Source organism: Eutrigla gurnardus (genome assembly GCF_963514095.1).
Source record: "Eutrigla gurnardus genome assembly, chromosome: 10".
NCBI lineage: Eukaryota > Metazoa > Chordata > Actinopteri > Perciformes > Triglidae > Eutrigla > Eutrigla gurnardus.
The window spans coordinates 12,637,715-12,654,493 of NC_139924.1; the positions used below are offsets into that span (position 1 = coordinate 12,637,715).

The 16,779-nt window shown below is 45.5% G+C and overlaps 1 protein-coding gene and 1 long non-coding RNA gene across 5 annotated transcripts; one reads left to right on the plus strand and one right to left on the minus strand.

The window, feature by feature from the left end:
- Positions 1–270: 270 nt before the first annotated feature.
- On the minus strand, positions 271–6,981 carry LOC311020299. 3 transcript variants are annotated; one of them, XR_014597894.1, is made up of 4 exons: positions 6,838–6,981; positions 2,122–2,819; positions 1,671–1,750; positions 589–629 (listed from the first exon to the last, which is right to left on the minus strand). It is a non-coding gene; the product is annotated as an uncharacterized lncRNA (long non-coding RNA). The 3 variants fall into 3 exon arrangements; XR_014597893.1 differs by having other exon boundaries at positions 271–1,750; XR_014597895.1 differs by having other exon boundaries at positions 1,671–2,819.
- Positions 6,982–7,196: 215 nt separating this feature from the next.
- tbx2b (T-box transcription factor 2b) lies at positions 7,197–16,316 on the plus strand. Of its 2 annotated transcripts, none has more exons than XM_084020267.1 (8): positions 7,197–7,333; positions 7,584–8,432; positions 9,270–9,537; positions 11,094–11,246; positions 12,358–12,434; positions 12,540–12,709; positions 13,556–14,139; positions 14,533–16,316. In XM_084020267.1, the coding sequence occupies exons 2-8, from the start codon at positions 8,074–8,076 to the stop codon at positions 14,974–14,976; spliced, it is 2,055 nt and encodes a 684-aa protein (XP_083876393.1). In that variant the 5' UTR covers positions 7,197–7,333; positions 7,584–8,073; the 3' UTR covers positions 14,977–16,316. The 2 variants fall into 2 exon arrangements, with proteins under 2 accessions (XP_083876393.1, XP_083876394.1); XM_084020268.1 differs by having other exon boundaries at positions 11,100–11,246.
- Positions 16,317–16,779: the final 463 nt, after the last annotated feature.

Genomic DNA, 16,779 nt, shown 5'->3' on the forward strand with positions numbered 1-16,779 from the left:
GTGCAAATGAAATAAGCGGTGAATTATTCCTTGTCCGCTTTATTTCATTGTATCTGTGTGTTTATAAGCTACTAGTCATAAAATAAAAAGGGGTCCCTGCCCCAGAGATGACCAGAACATGTTTGCAGACGATTAAATGAACTCAAATGCATTTTAAACAAAACCAGTGTGCCTGCATTTCTGCTCACATTTATTTGAATATATTCAGTTAGTTTAGTTTAAATACATATTTTAAAATGTGTTCATTCAGGATTGGTGGATGAAGTGGAAATAAGCTCCAGCTGGCAGGATGCGTCTGTGCCACTTCTTCCACTTCATGCAACGAGCACGACAGTCACACCACGGCGTTTCACATGCAACTTTTTATTTGATTCCAACAACAAACAGTTTACAGTGTTTAATATCCACAGTGTTACACGTTATAAATCAGTCAAAGACAAGATTGTTGAAATGAATACGTGAACACATGAAACCCACTAAAACCCTGAAAACTGAAAAGCATCATTTCAAATGAATTTGTACTTTTGGTCATAACATGCAGACACTAACTCCCTGAAAGGTAAGCGGAGCTCGACGGTCGTGTCCGACATCCTGCTGGGAAATGTGCGTTGTTGAGTCCCAGTTGTGAACTTTCAACAGAAAGAAACATGGAAGCAACCTGAACACTTATCCATCATCTTCGGGATTATTGATCTCAATTAAAACCCATTCAAATGATCCCAGCGTGAACGGCTCACTGCAAAGCATTAGCATTAGCTCGGTTAGCATGCAACAAAGAATGCTAACAACCGTTCACATTCATGATGCTGAAAGATGGCCATCTTAACGGTTGCCATGTCAACCAGTAGTTTGTTTCTAATTCATCATAAAGTGTAATCAAGTAAATATTTGCAACAAGTGTCGCCTCCAGCTTTATCACCATCCATTGTTTCCTATTTGGAGATGTTACTAGCTAGACAGCTAGCCATTTGTAGCACTTCTTCTTTTCTTTTTTTGGTTTCTTCCAGTAAATAGCATTTGGTTCTGACAGCTGACAACACTGGGATGTGCTCATTCACTGTGAAGACCTGTTTAAGCAATAATATATATTTTTTTTTATTGGATCATGTGTCATTTGCCATGTAGGCCTATATGAGCTAAAGTCCAGTTGCAATTAAAAGAAAATCATCTAAATATATATATATATTTTTTAAATGTACAAACACAGAATAGGGTGTAATTTGTATAGTATTTTCTTATTTTTGTGAATATGTGAACATGGTCATTTAAAAATCTTCTTTTGAGGAATTTATGGAAACGAGCACCTTAAAATCATTGAAGAAAATCAAAGTTATTGTGTTGGTAAAAATGTCAAAAAGCAACAGAAAAAGCTGACACATGGACTCGTCACTTTACAGCCAGCAGGCACTTTGAGTCACCTGTGTGTGTGTGTGTGTGTGTGTGTGTGTGTGTGTGTGTGTGTGTGTGTGTGTGTGTGTGTGTGTGTGTGTGTGTGTGTGTGTGTGTGTGTGTGTGTGTGTGTGTGTGTGTGTGTGTGTGGGTGTGTGTGTGTGTGTGGGTGTGTGTGTGTGTGTGTGTGTGTGTGTGTGTGTGGGTGTGTGTGTGTGTGGTGTGTGGTGTGTGTGTGTGTGTGTGTGTGTGTGTGTGTGTGTGTGTGTGTGTGGACTCACCTCGGAGGTGAGGGTCTTCACTGAACCCAGACCAGCTGAGTCTCTGTTGCCTGGACCTGCATCTGATCACATTGGAGTCCCTGCAAACATTTAATATTGAACTGCTGTGTGACATACGAGGTGCTGTGGTGAGTAGTGAGATTAAAATACATCATATTAGATCTGGTGAGGAACCTGAGAGTACTGGTTATTTAGAGTAATGTCAATCTAATACAGAGTAATGTCATCATCGCGGGGAGACTTACTGTTCGGCAGCATATGATTTCAATGATTTGTTGATTATCTGGTTAAAAGTGATCAGCTGCTACACACTGGCACAAGGCCATTTAAGGGTCCATGTCATGAACCCAAACTAGATCAAAGTATAACTCAGTATTTTCACTATTATTAAATTGTGCAACCACAATAAAACAAAAGATGGTTGATGTTCACGCCTCAGTTAGTGACTCACCTCCTTAAAGCACAGAGCAGCTCGGTGTATTTAGACCTGCACGGTGTAAAACGTCCTCACTGATCTGAGCTCAGCTCGGAAGGAGATAAGATTTGAATCAGGAACAGGATGTTTTTTCCACTTTCATCCGCCATGTTTATCCTCCAAGGAAATATTCATTTCTCTGTGCTGCTTAAGATGTATTATCATTCATGTGTAATCAAACAGCTGACAATACAAGAGGAGGCGGGGATCGATTCGCCCATGTTTAGTCTAAACCACATGATTTCACAGGATTTTAAGGTTATTTGCATTGTGATTAAGTCCGACTCCACTCATCTCTACATTCATATCGATTACTGACCAACGAAATACGTGACGTGAGCACACATTTTCAGACGTTTTATTGTTTTGTCGTAGGATATATTCTTGGATCCGCAAAAATATAAAATAACAACAATTCAGGAATTTCGAATGACAGTGTTATTGTAACGATAATAGGCTGCTGGGCGTTTTTACAATAATCAAACAGTACGTGTTCGACATGATGAGGATTGTCCTGCTGTTTCCCGTCTCTCCGTGTTGTGAAGGTGGAGGAATGAAGCGCTTCTCCCTGCGGCCTGCAGGTAGCCTCCCTGCTCCTCTGCTGCGCTCCTAATAGGATTCAATGTTCCCAGCGCCGCAGCTGCTAATTCAATTTCTCCAGGCTGTCAACACATCTGCAAACACACAAAAAGATTATTTTTTGCTGCTTTAAAAAAGAAGAAGAAGAAAAAAGCGAACATGAAGTAGTAATAAATGTGTTCAGCTGGATGGTATTTAAAAAGCAGAGGCTTTGAATGTTTCGTGGTTAAGAATGATTTGAGAGTTTAAAACATACAAGTTCATAGAATAAGTGAATTCGGCGCAGCTCGTTTTTACTTTAACACATAAACACATCAGGTTAAAACCCAACACAGTTCGGTTTGATCACATTCAATTTATATATTTAAAACAAATAAAGGCCTTTTTGTGAGAACTGTCCCTCCGATCAATTAATTTACAAAGAGGTGGTTATGTTTTTTTTTTAACGCAACAATCTGATTTTAACATCCACAAATAGGACACGTCTTTTTAAACGAAGTCGTTTTTGCGGAGGCCCTTTTTTTGTTTTCGCAGAATTCAAAGTAGTTTCCTGATTTCAGTTTCGGGGATCCACAACATTTATAAGGACCATTTTCAGTCCCGACTGTTTATTTCAGTGAGAGGGATTTTCAGAAGATGGTTCAAATGTATTTTGGTTTTATTTTTAAAAATCGATGCGCAAATAAAAGGACTAATGTCTCTAGTGGTGATGTCAGCAGTCCTCTTGTGGATCGAGGGGCCCAGACGGCCCTGGTGCTCAAACGTACAACGGGAGGGTCACCTCCGACCAGCGGATATATTTTATTAAGGCTGCAGAGGAAAAGTAATGACAGTGGTTAATGTCATCGTGATCTATTTGGAGGGATCCGGTGATCTTGTTGGACATTCTCACTGGTCAAATATACGCACGCGTGTACGTCTTTTGCACAATAATTGGCAATGCATGGAAATCATAGCAGATTAAATCCAAACTGTCTGTCAGAATGTGTGTGTGTGTGTGTGTGTGTGTGTGTGTGTGTGTGTGTGTGTGTGTGTGTGTGGCATCACAGTGTCGGCTGCTGTAACGCCTGTGGATGTGACAGCTCTGTCACTCTCCCCATGGATCACTATAGCGCCCCCACCTGGTGGTCCACCTTCCACCCACAGCCTCCACGCAGCAGCGTAGCTCAGAGTGGGACTGTGAAAAGAGCAGGGGGCGAGACGGGCGTCGGGCCTGGAAGGTAGCTGGAGAGATGTGTGGTTGTAGTTTGTGATTGAGTTTGTCATGTAGTCATGTCCAGTAAGAGAAAAGGTTTGTTTTATGGAAGAGATGCATCGGCTATTACTCTCCTCCCGAAAGGCTTACTTTTCATTGTGTTGTTCTGAATAATATGATAGCGTGGTGCAGTGTGTGTGTGTGTGTGTGTGTGTGTGTGTGTGTGTGTGTGTGTGTGTGTGTGTGTGTGTGTGTGTGTGAGAGAGAGAGAGAGAGAGAGAGGGGGGTGGAGGGAGAGAGAGAGAGAGAGAGAGAGAGAGAGAGAGAAGGAGAGAGGGAGAGAGGAAACATTCTGCTTTACAAGTGAGAACTGATATGTTTCATTTAGCAGAGTGAACTGAGCTGGAGGAGATGAAGAGAGGAGGAGGAAGAGGAGGAGGAGGAGGGCTGGTGGCTGTGTGATGAGGATGAGGGAGCAGAAGGAGGAGAAAGGAGGAGGAGGAGGAGGAGGAGGAGGAGGAGGAGAGGGCCGCTGGTCGCCGGGTTTCCATGTGACAAGGGGAAATATGAGGGACTTTGACAGGTCTTAAACGGTCTGGCGCCAAGGCCTCAGTCTAGCCGCTAAATATAGCCGGAGAGATGATGCAGGAAGATGGGAGGAGAAGATGGAGAGATAAAAGGAAGAAAGGAACAATGTCAAGGGGAGGAAGAAAATAACAATACTCGATTAGAGACGAATATGGCGCAAAACTGTCCCGTTCTGTTGTAATTAGATGCGTCTTTGGCCCGGATCACCGACACATGGGCCACATCACCGGGAAGGAAGAGGCTATTTGACGCACATTTTCACATCTGCGGCTGCACTGTATTGTATCGAGCGGACGGATCAAGGACACAGAAGAGCTTGAGTCAACTTCCTACTGTATTTGCGTCGTGCAAGCATTTGATTCACCTTAAATAGGCCCACAAGCCCCACAACCACAGGCAGCGCACCTGAATCACACTGCTTGTTTTCACAAGTTCCTACATAATAAAAACGTCTGTCAATATTCTTAATTCTCTACATTATAGGAGAAAATTGGGGGACAATTCTTGTGAATGTGCTCCTGTTTTTATGTTCCCACACTTTTTGTTCTGCGCATCTTTTAGCCGACCGATACGCAGAAGCATTCCCACAGACCAAGGGCCGACTTCCCTGTCTGCCTTCATTAATCCCCAACACAGAGAATGTGTTAATCTATCAGCACAGCGCCCCTTCCACGCAGAGCAGCGCGGAGCACTCCTTCCTCCGCGTAATGACTTTTAAATCGCGCGTAATGGAGATTTCGGTGCCGTTGACGGCACAGAACAAATAAATGGTGACTAATTTGCGCCAGCGTTGTTGATACAGTTATCCAGTTGAGTGTTCCGGCAGTAAGAAAAAAAAAAGAAACCGTTATCCAGCTCCATGTGTTGCTAATCTGTTTCTCTCCCCATTAAAAGCTCCGAAACTCCGACCAAGCGCCGCCGCTCCCACGGCGCTCCTACATCTCTGTCATTTCATAAATCTCAAGGTGCGGCATTCCAAACAAGTCAGCTGTCCGGCCAAATTATAGCAGATACACACCACGGTGGAACTCAGAGAAAACGGTGACGTATGTGCCAACACGCTTGATGATTTCACTTATTTTTTTTTTTCATGTGAAGTCGATGCTCACTGGCATGTATTTCCACACACCTGACTACCTGGAAATACACTGTTTCCTGTGTGAATCAGTCGATGCTGCGGGGACTTGTGCCTGATATTACACCAGCGGTCTAACGGGCTCCCTTTGCTTGTCTTTGGGCTCCATTCGGGTACAGAGCTGCTCCTGTCCCGCCTGTTGAACTCTTTACGCGTGGCTGTAACACTGATGGAAACCAAGCAACAAGTGTGTAACTAAGCGGAGATGTGCAAACACTGCGCGTGACACGCTGCGTCTGAGACACGCGGGTGAAACTTTCTGGAGATGCAGTTTTGCTGTTGTTGTTGTTTTGGGGGGAGGGGGGTGTTTGAGGATTAAAACAACATTTTTAGTTTGTCTCTTAATTTGATCGTTCACAGTTCTGTGGCGGTCGGGGAAAGGAATCGGGTGGATTGAATGTGTTATTAATAATGCAGGTTTATAAATAGTATTAAGATGTTTTAAGAGTCGCGTGCGCCTGTCAGCGGAAGCCACAGAGACCCTGAGGTTAGTAGGAAATGCGCAGTTGTCTGTGACAGTCTCATTCAGGAGGATTATCACTTTTTGTTTCAGTTTTTTTTTCTTTTTTTCCCCCCGAAGTGACGCCTGTGGCCCAAAAACACTGTCCTTCCTGCCCGGAGAGAGCAGCTGTTTATCAAAAAAAAAAGGAACAAAAAAAAAAAAAGGAAAGAAAAATCACATCTGACACCGAGTCATGACCGAGGCAGAAAAGCGCCGCAGATGAGACTAGCGAGGGGCCGCAGGGGCCCCGCGCATGCACGACTTCAGGGTAAATATAAAGAGACAAGAGATTGTTCTTATTGTGGCGCATCAGCCTCCTGGCGCCGAGCGGCTCTTTAACAAACTGAGTCCAAGTTAATCAAGAGCCCGGACTTTTTCTAAAGGAGCTCAGCAGAGCGGAGTGCGGGGAGGCGGGTGGGGGGTGGGGAGGGGAGGGGAGGGGGGCCCGTGGCTCCCGGAGTCCCGCACCGTCCTTGGTTTTGACAAAATACAACCTGTCGGAGATTACACGCTATACCACGGCCTGCCCTCCGCTCTGACACGGAGCACTAAATCATCTCATCGCTGGCGACTGTTTTCCACACACGCTCTAAAATCCCCAGCAGGATAACACAACCGCGCTGACAACAACAGGCTCCAAAAGTCACCAAGAAACGCAACTTTATTCGACTCAAGGAAGAATTGAGCACTCACCGCGTTCCTTCTCCCGGAATTTGTCTCTCAAAAAAAAAAATTCACTCATCATCATCATCATTATCATTCATCTGGTTTGCTCTTTTCCTCCGCGCAGCATCTGGGTTTGTCTGTTTTCCAGCCTCGTCTCTTTATTACGCCGCCGCCGCCGCCGCGTCTGTGTTGCCGTGTTCCCGTCAGCTCGAGCAGGAAAACGCACAGATACAAAAGAAATTAAAAAAAAAGTCTGGAGTGAGTGCAACTAACGCACATCGACTGGGCTAGTTGGGGATTCAGATCCAGCTTAAGCGTCAAAAAACGGCCGATAACACGGAATAATTACAAAGTAATAACAAGGCGGGTTATTCTAGAGAGCGACCGGGAGGAGCAGCAGCTCTCTGGGAGCAAATCTCCCCGGAGCGCGGAGCCGCGCGTCGTGGGCTGAGCCTCGTGTTGTGAGTTGTTTCTAAAAGACGGTGGTGAACGTGGACAACCGGAGCTGTTGCCGTGTATTAAGGTGAGTATTAAGACAGTGACTCTGTGTACAGGCGGGTTTTCTCCGGAGGCGACGTTGTTAAAAAACGCAAGCCGAGAGAGGTGATGCCTCCACCGGCCAAGAACTGAGGGCTGACCCGGTGTTTGGCTTGGAAATGGGGGTGGGATTTCCCGATCTTCCCTGTCATTGGTTAATATTTTATTCTGTTGACATGTTTTCTTACTGCTAATGCTTCCGACACCTTCTTGTCCCCCCCTCCCTCCTCTCCCAGAGTCTGGCCGGAGCTGTCAGAACCACGCCTATAGGGGCCCACAATTGGTCCAGAAAGCGTAAAATCAGCAATCAAAGGGGCTTGGTTCATTAGTGTTGGGGATGGAGGCAGGAAGGACATGTGAGATAGTCACAGATCTGCAGTGAACGGGGCCACATCTCTCTCAGTCAGTGTGGGATGACTGAAGCAGGGAAACAGCTCATTTCTCTGAGAGGCACACAGCGCAGCCGGGCTCTGCCGTCCCGCAGCACCGCGAACTACTGAGCGACTCGGCGGAGTAACCGAACGGAAAAGGCAACATCCACAGCGACTCCGGGCTACTTTCTCCAGCCCGATAACGCGCCGTGCGTTTGACGAGGCGCCGCGCTGCTCTGCACCGCTTTACAGACACTAACTGCTCGTGAATCACGGACCTATACTCTGGCTCTGGGTGGGGGGAAATACCACTCAAATATCCATTATTTCACTTCGTTTTTTTGTGGATGCACCGATGAGAGATCCAGTTTTCACAGGGACTGCAATGGCTTATCACCCTTTCCACGCACACCGGCCGACCGACTTCCCCATGTCCGCGTTTCTAGCGGCCGCGCAGCCGTCCTTCTTCCCGGCGCTCAGCCTGCCTCCCGGGGCGCTCACCAAGCCCATCGCGGACCACGGCCTGGCCGGGGCGGCGGAGGCTGGGCTCCACCCGGCCCTCAGCCACCATCAGGCGGCTCACCTCCGCAGCATGAAGAGCCTGGAGCCCGAGGAGGAAGTGGACGACGACCCCAAAGTTACACTGGAAGCCAAGGATCTTTGGGACCAATTTCATAAACTCGGGACGGAGATGGTTATTACCAAGTCCGGAAGGTAAGAATGGATATACTGAGAATACATGTATTTATTCATTTTTAAACGTTCTGTTATCTGTAGGCTATATAGTCGAGGCAGAGAGTGACCCACCGCCACAAAAAGTTTATAGCCGCTAAAAGCCATTTATTCCCGTTGTTGGACAGCGTTGTGCGTTAGGCCTTTGCTCTTCACTTTTTATTCCGTCGCCGATTATTAACCTGTTTAACGTTTAATAAAAACAGACCAAAAACTAGAGAATACTGCGAGTATATGCCATGTTTACCTCGCATTAAACACTAAATGTATCATTTTTAAATGGAGTTCCTGTCCCATGGCTGTGTATACATTTCGGGGGTTAAATGTCTTCATTTATCAATGTATTTATTTTTTAAACGTGGATGTAATTTTGAAAAATGTCTGATATATTTCCAGATTGAGCAATGTACATATTTGGGATATTTGCCGTGCGTGCGCTTTAATCGGGTTTCCCCGTTCTGCGGAGGCAACAGCGCTGCTGGCTTTTATAAACACGCTGTCACTTCTAAAAGCAGGGATGTGAAGTGGTGTGCTCGTAAATATACTGCTCAGATTTGTAGTGTGGTGTTTCAACAACACACACGCGCACACACACACACACACACACACAAACACACACACACACACACACACACACATAGACAAATACACTATGGTTTTGCCTAATTGCGTGCAACACTGGAGAATAACAATCAGAATATTTCTTTTTTATTTCTACGTCCGCGTCGCCTTCAGTGTCCAAGTCGTGTAAGATAACGCGATGTTCGCCTGAATCACGGCGTGTTTAACTCCCCGTCTGTGCTTTTTCCCCCTCTGCAGGAGGATGTTCCCTCCGTTCAAAGTGCGAATAAACGGACTGGATAAAAAAGCCAAATACATCCTGCTGATGGACATCGTGGCGGCAGACGACTGCCGCTACAAGTTCCACAACTCCCGCTGGATGGTGGCGGGCAAGGCCGACCCGGAGATGCCCAAGAGGATGTACATCCACCCGGACAGCCCGGCCACCGGCGAGCAGTGGATGGCCAAGCCTGTTGCTTTCCATAAACTCAAGCTGACCAACAACATTTCGGACAAACACGGATTTGTAAGTACTGGGATTTTGTGTTCTCCTCTCTGTCTCTCTGTCTCTCGCCTGAACAGAATTCTATATGCTGCATGATGCGTTTGATGTTTGACCAGACAGGGCGTTTTTTTAGGTGTTTAAAATCAGATGCATTTTTTATGAAGCATATTACTGGGTCGTTGCAGCTGCAAAAAAATAATAATAACAAGAAACAGCCAGAAGGGGTGGGGGGTAAGAAAAAGAGAGCTCATCGCATGTGCTCCGAATTAAAACAGGGGGATTGTGAAGTGGCATGAATTAAAGTGCGCAACGCGTTTTGAGAAGAAAAAACAAACAAAAATAGTCCAGTAGAATAAGTGCGGTGTAAAAAAAAAAAAAAAACACATCTTGGAGAATATGATGCGTAAAGATGAGTCGGCCTATATTTATGTTGCCTTTACGTCCAAAGCTGTTGACACTTTGTCGCCACTTGACTTCCCACTGCCGCTGACACACACACACAGCTTATGTTTCCAGATTCAGAATAAGTCTCCATTCTCTCCCAAAGCCATGGCCCGGCTCTCTGCAGCAGCATAGGGGCCCAGACCACGGCTGCATTGTCCCCCTGGCTCTTTGTATTCTTTATTATAACCGGAGTTGTGCTGCAAATAACATCAAACCAGCGTGATGTTGGAGCTGAGTGTTTGCAATACTGGTTTAGAGAGGAAGAACGTGAAATGAGCGTGAATGGCAGAGCCGTGTCTGACCCCCCCAGTCTATAGTATAGTATAGTATAGTATAGTATAGTATAGTATAGTATAGTATAGTATAGTACATTAGGTCCTGTCGTGTTCTGGTATCAGGACCTTGCGGTGTCTTTGTGCGTTTTATATTTTAGCTCTAAAAATATATATAAATAAAGAGTATGAGCAAATGATAAATGCCTGCCTGAAGTGCAACATTTACACTTCTACAAAAAAATTGCAATCGGTTAAAGGCAGGTTTTCTATTCGTGCACTTATTTGCACGTGTGGCCTGTATGCTGCTTATGTGTCATGTTTATGTTTCCCATCTCAATAGTCTAACTTTATCTGGGATTAAACATATCCGTGTGTTCATAGCCTTGGATTGCCGTTTTGTGTGTTGGCTTATTTTCTGGGGGGTGGAGGGATTTATATATATATATATATATATATATATATATATATATATATATATATATTAAGGCTGTCGAAACCCTCGAGATCCGCTTCGAGCCTTAAGAGCTGGTAACGTGAACTGAGTGTTGTTGGCACATTTGAAATGAATGACAGACACACAATAGTTCGTTTGGGCCCAATAACGTGGATCACATCTGTGATCGTGAACCTTCATGACAGCATGTGTGGCCTGGTCAGGGTTTTCCCTTTGCCCCCCCGCACTAATTACACACGAGTCTGCTCGCCCAGTAATTATAACAGCATCGATAACGACGCGCCGGATGATCCGCGTCACCATATAGTCCGTCCGGTGTCGCGTTCTGGGTGTGGATGAGGCGCCGGGGAGGAACCACTACGCCGTCATATTCACTCCGCCGCTGTGCGTTTTTGTGTGTGTTGGTCCAGACGATCCTGAACTCGATGCACAAGTACCAGCCCCGGTTCCACATAGTGCGGGCCAACGACATCCTGAAGCTCCCCTACAGCACCTTCCGGACCTACGTGTTCCCGGAGACCGAGTTCGTGGCCGTGACAGCGTATCAGAATGACAAGGTGAGTCACTGTTCACACTCAGCCGGCTGCCTCCAACGCGGCTGCTACGCTTTGCATAATAAATGTCCTACATGCGTCCCCTCCCCCCACCAGCCCCCGAAGACTTAATCTGATTTTGTAGGTCGCCTAATTTCTCTGCTCAGGACTCCCATGGCCCATTTGATGTTTTGTTGTTCATTTATTTATTATTATTATTGCCTGGACTCGTGTGTGTGTGCAGCAGATATTTTTTTTCATGTAGGCTAAGTGTGTGTTATCTGCTATTCATTCAAAAAAAAGTATTTAAATAAGGAATATAAATGTGTTTAATTGTAGCAGAACATGTGTTCTTTTTATTTCTTCTTTTTCTTCTATTTTTTTATTTTATATCTGAGCATTTGAAATATTTAAAGTGAGTTTTTTTATTTGATGGCGTTATTAGCCCACTTTCTTAATCGTTATCCTCCTTTATGAAGCTAATTGAGGCCTGTGTCCAAGGGGGGCGGTTTTGGGGGGTGGTCTTGTAAGGGGGGGGGGGGGTGTCTTGTAAAAGTTTATGGCAATGAGTCACCATCGATTAGTGGGCATTTAAAAGGCTGGTCAGCCCGCAGCCACGTTGGACAGATGCTGTGTGAGACACTCCGCTCAAACGCCCGAAGCGTCTTGTTCAAGGGCCACAGGGCCTCCAGGAGCGGGGAAAAGGACTCCTGCGAGAGCCGCGTTTGTCATCTCCTACGTGGAGCCACACCGGGCCCTTCCGCATCACAACATATCGCAGAGAAGCAGTGATCCAAACCGCAGTATTAATTATTGATATGATAGTCATCTGTTCAAGTATTGTTACCCCTGCCTCCCTTTTCCGAGGGAAAGGGGGCTCGTGTGGCCCCATGGAGGAATATTTCGTGGCAGAATTCCTCTCCAGGGGCCTATGAGAATAACGCCCCATCATTACGCTTTTATTAATAATGCAAATCCGCGGCGCACGGTGGCTCCGGTCCAACGCGCTGGTTTCTCCGTGTGTTTATCCAAACGCGCTGTCTGTCCCGAGGACGGGCAGGTGAGGACAAGCTGCTCTCCGTGTGTGTGGTTATTCCGGTCCAGTTCCCAACGCGTGTATTCTCTGTGTTTACAGATAACGCAGTTGAAGATTGACAACAACCCGTTTGCCAAAGGATTCAGAGACACGGGGAACGGACGGAGAGAGAAAAGGTACACACTTCCGCTGACACCTGCGTCTGTGCGCCAACGTTTGGTTCTGCGGGGGTCACAGCTCCGACATCTCAGACCGCCATTAATACGCGTTGTCATTAACAGGAAACAGCTAACCATGCCGTCGCTGCGGATGTATGAGGACCAGTGCAAGGCGGACCGGGACGGCGTGGACTCGGACGCCTCGTCCAGTGACCCCCCGACCGGCAGGGACGCGGTCCACTCCCCGCTGGGAGTCGATAGCAGCCCGCTGCGGTTCAGCAGGCCCAGTCGAGGTGAGGGTTTTTTTTAGGGCCCATACATGAGCCGGTATTATTATTGTTGTTGTTGAGATTTAAATTGTCGGTGCAGGAAGAGAATTATTTTGTGGCTTAGATGCATTCACGTACATTCATAACAATAGGATATATATCCTCCTTTTTAAAAATGCATCACAGTAATGTGCTGTTATAAAAGTCATCACTAGTGGACACCTGTCAACCCTGTATTCCATAGGTCAACTACAAGCATCAATTGTGTCGGCTTTATTTCAGGAAATTCCAATAAACAGGTCTAATTTTATTTCCAATAATTTTAACATTTAATAAATTAACATCTAAGAACTGTGAATGTAAACAGTAAAAATCAACTTACATTTTTACTGAAAGATGCTAATGTATTCACATGTAAATTAAATTAAATTCTAGTTGAGAACAGTGAGTAAAACGTATTAACATATTAAGTAATGTATTGGTGTCATCAGCATTTGAGTTATTTGAAAAGTAAATTTAATCCGGTATTATATTTAATCTGAGCTCAACCTGGTTTCAATTTCCATAATTTATTAAACAAATGTATATGACAAGACAGGTTGAAGTAAGTGTTAATGGGCCCAGTTATTCATTTAAATGTGTTTAATGTGTGCAGAAAGCTTCATACGATTTGACAAATGACACAAAGGCTCTTGAAAGTCAATTTACGTGTGGTGTGAAATGTGCAGGGTGGATTTGGAGAGTTGAAGGCTCCTACAGGTTTATGTTCTGGTAGAACTCGCCTGCTTACTGGTGTGTGTTTTCTGTGATGCCTGCGGTCGGTTAGACTCTCTGCTCATGTTTATGCCCGATGTGATTCCTGTGTTGCAGATGAGAAAACATGCACTGACAGCGAGCAGGAGCTGGAGCATCACGACGAACGCTGCACCGGCTCCAACAGCCCGGGACCTGAACCGGTGTCCCCCTACAGCTCCAGGTGTGAAGAGCGCATCAGGGACAGGCCGAGCACAGAAAAGAAGGATGACTCCTTATTTAGTACAAGGAACCTTGAGAAGGACAAAGTGGAGAGCAGGCACAGGAAGGACACCACGGACATGTTGACAAAGGACTCGGAGTCCGGAGGCATGAGTGCCACTAAGGAGTCCTACTCCCCTCTCATGGTTCAGACCGAGAGCCCCCCACACTTCAGCCCGGGCCACTTACAAAGCCTGGCTCTGTCTGGCCTGCACAGTCAGCAGTTCTTTAACCCTCTGGGTGCCGGATCACCGCTGTTGTTTCACCCCGGGCAGTTTGCCATGGCCCCTGGAGCCTTTTCTGCAATGGGCATGGGGCATTTATTGGCCTCTGTATCTGGAGCAAGTTCTTTGGAAAACGCCAGCCTCGCTGCCCAGAGCACGGGAGGAACCCCCAACCCGTTCCCCTTCCATCTGTCCCAGCACATGCTCGCCTCTCAGGTAAGGAAGCCCATCTGGTCCTAGAATAGTCGAGTTTGCCTGTACACCTGTAGGTTTTATTCAGTGCTGAAAATAAGCACGATCAGTGAAGCTAAATTGTATTGTCATGTATTTGCCGCATGTTAAGATATATTATATTATCATGAGATTGTATTAAAAAAAATAAACAGCAATCAAATTATTTTTTGCGGCTTATGTGGCATAAAAAATATTAGTGAAAATAATTGTTTTTGAAAAAAAACAATTGAAAAAATGTGTTACTTTTACTTTTTTTTACATATCGAAACTGTTTGGTTTGCTTGCTGGAAAACTGTTTACACTAATTTGCTAATGTGACCACTTGACTGGGATTAGTGATGTGTAACTTCAAGCCTTTCCTCTTAATTATTCCAGGGCATCCCCATGCCTCCGTTTGGAGGTCTGTTCCCGTACCCCTACACCTACATGGCGGCGGCTGCAGCGGCGGCCTCGGCCCTCCCAGCCACCAGCACCTCCGGTCACCTCTCCAGGAACCCCTTCCTGACTGCATCACGTCCCCGGCTCCGCTTCAACCCCTACCAGCTCCCGGTGTCACTGCCTCAGACCTCCAGCCTGCTCGCCGCCAGCCTACAGGGCAGCCTCAACCCGGGCTCTGAATCCTCCAAACCCGGCAGCAGGGAGACCAGCCCGGCCCCGGACCACCACAGCAACCACAAGACAGGAGGTTCAAGCAGGAGCACCACATCCCCCAAAACCTCCATGAAGGACTCTGTGAATGAGCTGCAAAGCATCCAGAGGCTGGTGAGCGGCCTGGAGAGCCAGCGGGAGCTTTCCCCTCGTGCGGACTCTCCCAAGTGATGAAGACTCTCTGTTTGGGGATGGAGACTTGGCTTGAATACCAGGGGACTACGTGCATATGTCCTGTACAGCACATTAGGGAGAGTGGGACTAGGTTTGACCGATATGGGTCCATCGGAGGCCGATAACAGGTATTTCTTTTTGGAACCAAGCTGCAGATGGACAAAACTGCAGTCCATATCATTCAGTTTAAGCTAACTCACAAGTACTGAGGGTTTCCTCCGGAGCTTGTGCCTGTTAGGAAGCGTGGGAAGCCGAAGCATAACATTTGAATGAATCCCAGTGCTTTGGGGTTAGCAGCTCCTAAATGTGGGCTTATCTCAGAAACTCTGGGGCCAATTCCTGCATTGATAAATTAAAGGTCATAATAAATAAATTAAATTAAAGAACTATTTAGTAAAAAAAAAAAAAAAAAAAAAACCGAGTTCTCTTATTAAATCCACTACAAAAAAAAACTCGAAGCAATGCAACGGGCCAGTTTTCGGTCCCATATATCGGTCTAACCTGGCGGACGGACAGCCTGCAGCTCCACAGACTGAGCGGCGCGCGGTGGAGCGCGTGCGAGTTGAGTTTTTGGGTTCACTTGAAGCATTTGAGCATCCAGGCCTGGTTTTTAAATACCAAGCCGAGTCCCGAACAGGAGCCTCGTCGCGCCGACAGGCCGGTCTCACGCTGCATCCAAAACCTTTTTTTCCCGGGCCTGATTATTTGAGAAGGCGCGAGGAAGGTCTGCGCGAGGAAGGTGAACGTTCCGTGTGCGCGAGGAAGGAAGACGGAAGGAAAGAGCCGCTCATCATTTCATGCCAGAAAAAAAAAATGTTTCTGAACTATTTATGTAATTAAAGATAAAAACAAATTCTGTAAATAAAGCTAAGATCCAAGAATATGCAATTGGTATTAATTTATTCAAGGCTGTATATTAGCGTGTATATATTTCGAATTGTTGCTTTTTTTTCTCCTCCCCCTCTCCCCCATTTTACATGAACGTATACTGTAAATGAAAGTTATTTAGCGCTTGTTGGTTTGAACAACTGTCTATGAAGCATCGCTGATTTTTAGGTGACGTGTGTGCCATGTTTAGTCTGCATCCACCGACAAAAGACAGAGGGAAAAAAAGAAAGAGCTCCACATGGATTCAAAAACACCTCAGGTTATTTCACTCCAGCCAGGAGACACATTCAAAGCAATTCCTCCTATGGGCGCATCATTCATATCTATTCAAAAAATATATTTAAAGAAGAAAGTATCTTGTTTATGCTGGTTGTCCGTTTTTTTTTTGTTTTTTGTTTTTTTTGTTTGTTTGTCTCACAATTTCAATAAAAATCGTTGTGCAAAATCTTGCAGGCGTATCCTTATTATTATTATTATTATTATTATTATTATTATTATTGTTGTTACAGTTTATTGTTTATAATCATCTAATTAGAACAAACAGCTGTACTAATTTACAGATCTTTTTTAAAAAATGCAGTCAGCTATGGTTTTACACACAGTGTTGCACACACACAAGCACACGTGGGGCAGGGGCGCCCCCTATCGGTCAGATGTTTTACACTAAAATATGGTGTGAATTTGATAACAGAATGTGATTGGGTTGAATCCACACGTCCTTAAAATACATGGTATTTGTTGCTCTACATCTTACATACAATCTACAGCTGTGCATATTAAATAGTGTAGGTTTTAATTGACCCATAGAATGAAAGAGACTTTCTTCTTCATGTGGTGTTATTTCTATTTGTTGGTTCGCAGTGTGTGTGTCATTTTGGATTGGTGTTAAATCGGGTCTGTCTCCTGCACGCA